Source organism: Physella acuta, unplaced genomic scaffold, assembly GCF_028476545.2.
Source record: "Physella acuta isolate Inbredline_101_S28 unplaced genomic scaffold, ASM2847654v3 ptg000528l, whole genome shotgun sequence".
NCBI lineage: Eukaryota > Metazoa > Mollusca > Gastropoda > Physidae > Physella > Physella acuta.
In genome coordinates, this window is record NW_026732047.1 from 5,296 (window position 1) to 15,000 (window position 9,705).

Here is a 9,705-nt window from a genome sequence, read left to right on the forward strand (position 1 = left end):
CGTCCCAGAACTTACCAGACCAGCAGAGGACAGAGATGGGTGGCAGAGAATTTTAAGGCCCACTGTGGTGCTCAATGATCTCAATAAGGGTTAAGGGATGATGATGTATTTTTACTTACTGGAGAAAAAATCTGATCATTACAGTATATATAAACGTCTCACAAAATCTCAATCATTATTTTAATCTCATTTATTACTGTTAGGCTTTGGAATTTAATTAAGTAATGAATTATGCTAGTCAAATAAAAAATAATTTAGGTTGAAAATTCTACTTTTAACTAGGTAATGTAGGTCTTGCATTTTTTACACTGACACAAAGTTTTAAAATTGATTCATTAGTTTAGCCTATAGCCTAAATAAATTTAAAAAAAACAACAATTACGTTGAGACAGTTGAACACAAGAAACTATTTAAAGAAGAAAACTGGTTATTGTGAAACTGAAGTTTTATTGGTCAGCTTGCCAGATTTGTACATTTTTTGTTTGTTCTGACATCCTGAGTTGGAGAGATTTATTTTAACTGAATAATTTCAGTCTCTAAATCAGTCTGTGCCTCAACTTTGGTGTATTTTAATGATTCTGAATTTGAAATGGATGTACATGGAATCTTATCAGTGGACCTTATAAGTTAGACATCAATCACACTATGCTTTCTAGGTGCACTGCTATACAAAACTATAGGCCTAAAACTGTAAATTATTTTTAACATTATTTTTTGTATAGTTAATTTCTTTTATGCAGATAAGTTAATTTCACCATTTGGAGTTGTATTTTAATATTTTTGTTAGTAGCTATTTTGATCAAACAAAAAAATGTGCTTCATAAATAGTTTTGAAATTCTTTCTTAGATTATGGCCTGAACAGTATTTTGTATCTGCATCATAAATAGTTTTAAAATTGTTTCTTAGATTATGGCCTGAACAGTATTTTGTATCAGCTTCATAAATAGTTTTAAAATTGTTTCTTAGATTATGGCCTGAACAGTATTTTGTATCAGCTTCATAAATAGTTTTGAAATTGTTTCTTAGATTATGGCCTGAACAGTATTTTGTATCAGCGAGGCCTGTACCCTCCTGAGACTTTCACTCACAAGCAGCACTGGGGGCTGACCATGCTTGTCACTTGTAATAAAGAGCTTCAGGCTTTTCTAGATCAGATCCTTGCACAGGTTAAAGGTGAGTGATCCTTGTTGATGAAGCAATATCAAATTTATATATAGATTAGTATTATATTACATAGCAGAATAATTCTAAAAATTATCAATACTAAACCCTACCTACCACACCAGGTCCAGAGCTGTTGATGAATCATAAAAGTAAAAAGGCTAGGCAGGCTGACACAATAACTTAGTTGCTGATTTTTAAGTTGCTAATACTCTGCAACTCATGACTTGAACTAAGCAAAGCAAGTCTTTGTTGATAAATATCTCATGGTTATCCAAACACGACAGTGCTAAATAATAGTTCTTTTCTCCCGAAGACCACCCACCTACAATTGTACTCTATAAGATGAGTTATAAGGTTCTTCATCTATATATCAGTTCAGTATAATAAGTATTCTTGTAGATTATATGTTTCTTTAACCTGACAACAAAACATCTACTTTTGGAGCAGCCCAAAAGTGTCCTCTGGAAATGTGTAGTTGTAGCCCTTTGCTCCCCAGGGGCCACAAAGGAATGAGGATGATGAGTACTCTTGTAGATTATATGTTTCTTTAACCTGACAACAAAATATCTACTTTTATTTAAAACTGTGTTATCCTCAGCTTGGCTCACAGACATGACCGTAGCAAAGTTAGTGGTTGTCATCAAGGATATCTCCAACAATGAAGTTGTTGAAAGATGGCAGTTTGATATTCAGTGTGATAAAACAGTCACAGACAACACGTAATTAATCTCTTAAATATTTTTCTTAATTAAAATACATAGTTTAGGTTGTTGGAAATTGTAGTGGAAATTTGGATGCAGCAATATAAGTTTCAGTATATTGCTTTACGTTTTGATTTGAATGTATGTCATGTAAGTGCAATAACAGGTTATGAAAGATTTTGAATGACATGACTGTGATATTTTCTGTGGTGTACTTGTTTTAGCACTATGTGCTTCACAATTGAAAAGAACTATTGGCTATAATATAGTTTAAAGTAAATTCTATTTCTGGTTTATTGTTATATTTTATTGATTTCTTGCCACAAAGTCTTTAAAAGCACTTTTTAAAATGCTAAATAGTTTAAAAATTTATTGCATTATACAAGGTCTTTTCTATTTATTTTCAGTATAAGAGAGGTCTCTCACAAAGAAATTCAAGATGGCATCCGAGCTGTGATTCGACAGATAACTGCGTCTGTAACTTTTTTGCCTTTGTTGGAATCTACATGTAAGTTACTTAAAATGGTTATAGTTGGTTAGTTATAGTTTAAAATGAAAACCTTTTTTTTTTACGGCTATGATGCTTAGTGGCTACAACTTTAGTACTACTAATGGTTTAGTGTTTACCATGTCTGGCCAATCACAAAACTCTTAAAATTTAAAATCTGACTCAGGTGGTACACTACTTTTGTAGAGCCAGTTAGTTTTAATCAGGTCAAAATCCTGAGCCACATATTACAATTTTCTAAGCAAATAATTCACATGTAAGTTAATCAGGAAAGAGCTAATGTGTAGTGAGATGGTATAGATTTGTTAATGTACACATAACCAAACATTTTAGGGGTTGATAATAATTACAGAAGACAGTAAGAAAGGGTTAGAGATTATTTTCATTTGTTTGTTGTGATATGACGTGGTGAGAGCAGAATGATGAAGTCGGTAATATGAGGAGACAGTTGGTCTGCAAGCAAAGTTACTATAGGAAGCATTGGTTATAATTTTGACCATAGACAAGAATGACTGAAGAATCAGTTTATGTTGTATATTCCTAGTCAATGTTCTGTGTAAGACAATAGTTTTCAAAGTGTTTTTATTGAAGGCCTGGAAATAGCAAGTTAGATCAGGAAAAGCATTATTGGATTACCTAGAAAGTTTATAATAGTATAGGACAATCCGTCACATGTGAGCTTATGTTTGATACTTGTTGGTTTCAGGTTCCTTTGATATCCTGGTGTACACAGACAAAGACCTGGAGGTCCCAGCCCAGTGGAGTGAAACTGGACCACATCTCATCTACAACTCCGAGGAGGTCAGGCTAAAGTCCTTCTCCACCTCTATACACACAGTCAATGCCGGTGTAGCATTCAAAAAATGCAGCTAGTCTATTTTTGTAGTTAACCATGCTGATATTGGACATTTGTTTTCCTAATTTCTGTAACCATTCTGGTACAGGATTTACTTTATTAATTAAGCTTCACTATCTCTTTTGTTAGTTGAAAATTAAAATTTAGGCGTAGGTCTCATTTAATTCTTAAAGCCTTTTAATTACTTTTTTGGTGTGCCGAGCACTGTTTTTATAAAACCCAAAATTACTTAAGTTTAATTTTTCTACTGTAGGTTTTTCACTTTATTTATGAAAACTTAATTACTTGTGATCAGTGTTAATTTATTCAATAGAGAATCTATGTAACAGACATTAAGTATTGTTTGGTTAATGTGACAATGAAATTACTGAGTTTAAATTAGCAATATATTTGAAGAGCAACAGTTGATTTTTCTGTTGTGTGAAATTCTGCTATGTAAATAAACCTATTATTGTAACAAGTTAAAAGATGTATGGGCGTCTTTGTATTTATATTTAAGGCAATTATATTCTAAAAATTCCCTTGTCATATTTTACCATCTACATAATAAATGGACAAGATTAATATACATAAAATTAAAAATTATCTCATCTCCTATAATGGTTGTATTATTTTAGGTAAAAATGTTACAAAACACTACATTAACAGCAAATGTATTTTTTGCAAATTTAAAATTAGTTACTTTTAGTTAGTAGTTTCCCTTTATAAATTATATTTAAGTAAACCTGATTGGGTTTATTGCTTTCTTTGTTTTACTGATAAATAGGCTCTTTCTCATTTTATTTTTATGGAGTGATCACCACTAATGCTAAGCTTCAGTCTTTGACTAAAATCAGAGTTATGTTCATTGTAAATGTTAATAGTTATATTTCAAATTCCAGCCATTTAAAACATTTGTCACATAATATGTTAATATAACATTGTTAGCTTATCTAATACAGAAGCCCTTTGGCTAGTTGATCACGTGTATTGTTTGGGATCACTGGTACTAGTGGTACATTCTATATTTTCAACCAAACAAGTAAAAGTCTTTGAAAAGAAAATTTTTAATTATGCGCACCACCGTGTCTTTCACTTTTTTAGGCTGTCAGTATGCCTATATATCTGGTGCAATGATGCCATGTTTTTTATTAGAAAATATAGTGCCAAGAAAAATGCAAAAAGAAAATTGATGTCCACATGTTTTATTTCACTATTGACAAGCCAGCCATCACAGTACTTAAAGACACGCCCACCTACCATACTGAACTTGAAGACACGCCCACATACCATACTGAACTTGAAGACACTCACCTTAAATAAATTAACTAGTCATACTGGATCAGCATATGTACATGTTACATTCAAATAATCAAATGCTTTTTTTTTTAAGATATTTTTTTTAACTTCATGGAAAACAATCAGTCTGTACATAAATTCTATTTGTAAACGCCATAGGACAATCTCCAGAATACTAACACAGATATAATCCATGGGACTAATGCTAGATACTCAGGGTAATACCAAGGTACCAAAAACAAACATGCATGTATAACAAGTTGAATAAATATATTGCTCCTGAAGTAACAGTGTACATACATAATGATGCCTAATTAATTAGAGAATATTATTTGTACACTTTAATACTAGTTTAAGTTGATTAAATTTTATAATAAAAATTCTGTTAAAACTTAAAAAATTGTTAATATAGGCCTGGTTTTAAAAATGTTAAGTATTGGTCTGAATTCTCAATATTGTTATAAAAGTACATTTGACATTTATAGATGTAAATTACTTTCAGTTTCATTGGGCCTTTAAATACAGGAAGTATTTCTGCTCCCACATAAAGTTATACACTGTACAAGCCCATATAAATATTACATTATTGCATGTCTAGATATCACACATTGTCAAGCAAAGAGTAATAATGCATTGCACAGTTTGACATACTCTTTGAACAACCCATCACCTACAAATCTATGTGGATCATACTTTTCAGAGTACGTACATACGTAGGAATCTCCCTTTATTCTCCACATATAATAATAGTCCAACTTTATTCATCACTGTTTACAGTAAGGCATACAAAGGAAGCTCTTTTTATTCTACATATTATAATTCAGGCCTATAGTTTATATAGTCCATCTTATTAATTTCTGTTAAAAATTAGGCAGACAAAACAAAATCATTAGCCCTTATTCAGAGGTTCTAAAACAGTAATTTAAAATAAAAAAATTAATATTTTTCTGAGTTAATTAAATGTCAGCACTTTTCATTAGCATATCAAACCTGTGTTGATTCTAATGTGAATTCTATATGACAATGCTTTAAGTCAAGCTTAATAAGCACGATAATGACATACCTATTTCTATCACATTATATATAATAAAATCATGTTGGTTTAAATTTACGTAAATCACACTGTCAGTTGATATTCATCATCATGATGCTTCACATACATGTATAGTGTTAACATAGATCATGCCAAACATCACATAAACACATCCACATAACACTTTCACCCTCTACACCTCACAAGTTTAGTCACAGAATCCCTTGAGTAATTACTTAACACAGAAGGTTAAACACTTTGAGATACAAATCTTGTATTGCTTTGTTGAGATGAACAGTTAGGCTAAGCAACAATGGAACAGAGATTGTATTTCAAATATAGTATGGAAGTCGGTGTTCTTTTATAAGCCTTCAGAACAACTCAGGCTCTCCGGTGCTGTCTGAATGGAATAGTGCGGCACCAGATAAGTAAGTAGATTGTCTAGGTAAGTAGTAATACATCTGTTTATATTCATAATGGTGTTTACACACATTTCTCTCTGTATGTAGAAATATTTATACATTTATGTATAGGTACATTTTTTAAAACTAATTAAATACATTCATAGGCCTACATATTTGTATGATATGCTAATGTATATATTGATAGGCAATATATGTATGTATGCATATATATATATATATACACATAGAGACATACACATATATGTATGCATATTCATATAAATATAGGGAGAGAGACGATTTAATAATGCTGTTGTAAATAATTTAGTGTGAACAGTATTTGTAATTGACATAAGAGCATGAATAATTTACATTGTAAAATATTTAATTTATTTAATATTTAACTTAAAATATTTTGTTTTTCTGGCTCGCAATCACCAACAGGCACCAACATATGAACATATAACCTGATATGGCTCTACAAACACCCTTATTGATCATGCAATGTCATTTCACCTAAAGTTGGATATTTTCACCCACTCTGACTCAATATAAATATAACTAAAACATTTCCAAGAACCATGACCTATGTATGTAATAGAACACCTTTCATTATGGGAAAATTGTATTGGCTTAATACAATATAACTTTTGGGCCAGCTACAGATATTTTTTTGAGGTATGAGTCAAATTATTTTACAGGAAATAGCTTGTTACATCTTCAATAGAAGCTATAACAAACTTTATCCCCCTTTATTTTAAGTTAGGTTGGTCCTTTGCCATGTGTGCCAACCTATTTGTCCAAGTTATATATGCCGGCAGAAATATAGCAAAACAATAAAGAAAGAAAGAAAATCAAAGGCAGTATTTCATAACATTGGTTTATGCCACTCTACTTCCCATCTCTAGCATAATGATAAACCACCCCTCCCCCTTTTTTGTTAAATATTGTCCTTAAAATTCTCTACTGGGTTGAGAAAATAACACAGCTAACTAGAAAATAGGGTGTGGTATTGTACCACTAGTTTTTTGTTGTTTTTTTTGGAAACCCTAGAAAATGTTGGTAATAGTAACATCACAAGCAGGGGGTGGGGGCACCTAAAATAAATATAGCTTTCTTTAAAAAAGGTCTGCTTTCTCAAGTTAGTTTAATAAATTATCAATGTTATTGTTATCATTAGGCAAGGGTGACCATCTGGGATGGAGGGGACACAAAATTGCCTTTAATTTTGTTTATTATACAACAATCATATATGTACTCTTTAGTGAAGGGGGTGACACCCTGGGTTGCCGCACCCGACCTAGTGACGCCACTGGGTAGACATGCGTGTTAGTCAAGGCTTTTGAAACTTTGTTTGGTGCTATGCATTTTAAAAGTATACAACAATGGTGTTTTCTTGTTCTGCTAATTAATAATAATTAGGCATAATTGCTTTATTTATAACACAACACAGAATTTTCTTCTGCCGATTTTCCAAATATAAACGTTTATAGGCCAATCGTATTTCTGTGGTACTTTAAATATTCATACTTGAATAATAAAACGTTAACCAAACAATCATTATTGTAGCTCTAACAAGAAAAACTAAAATCCTTTACATGGACAAATACGGTATCTAAAAATAGCTATAATCAAGCCAGTGTAGGCTAAGTTCAATATTCTATCGTCAGCACAAGATCATTGGTCAGAGTTCGTTAGGCGTCTAGCCAGGATATTTTTTACATAATAGAAATTAACGCGTGTTGCCGGAAAAGATAATATTATTACCGTAAAAAAAAATGGTTTCCAGAACGAAAAATATACAACAAAACTTTTAAACAGAATTTTTAACAGCAGCTAATGTATAATCAAATAATGGAATAAAATGTGGCATAACAGCGTTACATGCACGCTTTTAAATAAGGAGATTCGCATTGGACAGATTTAAAGCTAAAATGGAAATAAATTTATGGATTTTGAAGCTGTCTAACTGAAAATGGTGTGTTTCGAAATTTTTGCTGTAGTTGTAGGCCTTGATATTGCACTTGGGGTAATTCTTGAATAATGTCAAGTTATGAGGTTGTTAACTTGAAGTGGGAATAATTGTATAGCATTCGTTTCAGAAAAGGTTTTGTTTTAAACTAGATTGTGTTTATATCTTGAGGTACACCTTTGATAGGGGTAGTCTGAGTGTAGCTATGTTTTAAGTGCATCTGATAAGGTTTTAAAGATGAAGCTCACGTTGTTTTAGATTACGTGTACTTTCGCAATTTTGCTGACATTTAGAATTTTCTCTTGCAGACTTTTTTTTTTCAAAAAGGTTGGCTAGTGTTGAGCTCTAGACTTTTGTGGACGCCAGTTGTTTTTTTTAATGCAACACGTAGACTACTAGGCCTACATAAATAACACAAGTATGTTGAAAATATGTTTATATTTTGAAATATCTAAATTGAATAGAGAATGTTTTAAATCACTACCTGAAGGCTGGGGGACGTTTCTTAAGTATGGGCGTTGGCAGCGTTGGCCAAGAGGGGTAGCCCTTTAATTAAAAACCGTTACTAGTAGTTTTAAAAATATATCTTTAATTGTATTAGCAGGTTAACAAATATTAAATTAATCTATGTATATGGGTCTTTGTTATTCTAACTTTTAACTTTTCCGACGACGGTAGTTGTAATGGATTGCCCCCTCCCCCACCCTCTTTATAAAAAAAAGAATGGCCACCCATTGTGTTGAGGGGCGCACTTTTAGGCAGGCACGGGTTGTTTGGTGTTGTTGAGAGGTGCACTAATTAGCACATTCTCTATCTCACGAATTCTCATGCTTCTGCTGAACAGCTTAAACATTACTTAACTTCCAATTATACGCACACCAGTCTCGTTTTCAAGATGATTTTCGTAAAAGTACACATGCAATTTTTAAATTAAAAACAACATAATGTCAATGGCATTGTAATACTCTAGGCTATTTACACAGTACAAAAATATCTATCAGTAACACAGTTGTTGTTATTATTTTAAAGCAATATGATATGTCAGTTTCTGTACACATGTGGGTTTAAAAAATAGACTCTAGAACATGATAATTTAACACGTATGGCAAGACATACCACTTGGGGGGAGGGGGTAGTAAACTTTCTAGAAGGATTGTAACATGGGCTAGATGGAAGCAACATCTTGTTAATTAAATTAGTTGATGTAGGCGCTGATATTCTTCGTCAGCACCGACATGTAGCGTCCGAGAGTGCTTAGCGTTGAGCAGGGACCGCTTAGCGGGTTGGCGTCAAATACCGCGAGACCTAACAGAAATCCAAGGCAGATAAACACGGAGTAGAAGACGAAGTTTTCTTGTACGTCCGCCATTAAATAAACGGCGATTTCAATGGATTTTCCCAGCATACACCACGGCCGCCGTAGAACTAGTCACAGGGTTAAGAGCCATTCGGATATCCGCCTGTCTCTGAGCCGCTTATCCACCCTGGTCTCTATCCCATGGTCTCTTAGCATGATAGACAGGTGGTCCACCTGCTCCGCTTCCGTTCCCGAGTCCGACTCATCCTCGCTGATATCCGTGGGACGGAGAAGCCAGGCGTCGTTCATGTACTTTGAGATCTCTTTCACCGAGCACCGCCGGTTGGGTTTGATGTCCAGCGTTTTCCTGAAGAATTTCATCAGTCGCGGCGAGAATTTTCGCCACTGTGAAGGGATTTTCGTCGTTTTCCGGCGTTGCCACAGAATGAACTCCTTGAAATAGATGTCGCCAATGTCCGCGTTTTCCCAGG

At 33.2% G+C, this 9,705-nt stretch overlaps 2 protein-coding genes across 2 annotated transcripts in view; one reads left to right on the top strand and one right to left on the bottom strand.

Moving 5' to 3' along the window:
- Positions 1-1,023: 1,023 nt before the first annotated feature.
- LOC131945159 (mitotic spindle assembly checkpoint protein MAD2A-like) lies at positions 1,024-4,418 on the top strand (the record flags this gene model as incomplete). The annotated part of the gene is made up of 4 exons (XM_059306176.1): positions 1,024-1,174; positions 1,764-1,884; positions 2,274-2,374; positions 3,081-4,418. Coding segments are annotated over 4 exons (540 nt in total), but the record flags the coding sequence as incomplete, so codon positions are not given.
- LOC131945160 (serine/threonine-protein kinase SBK1-like) overlaps positions 4,401-9,705 on the bottom strand; it is a 10,195-nt gene continuing 4,890 nt past the window's right edge. The window contains exons 2-3 of the mRNA XM_059306178.1: positions 4,496-9,705; positions 4,401-4,465 (exon numbers count right to left, since the gene is read on the bottom strand). The exon at positions 4,496-9,705 is cut by the window's right edge and continues 1,312 nt beyond it. Coding sequence (XP_059162161.1) covers positions 9,347-9,705 — 359 coding nt within the window. The 3' untranslated portion in view covers positions 4,401-4,465; positions 4,496-9,346. The remainder of the gene's footprint in view (positions 4,466-4,495) is intronic.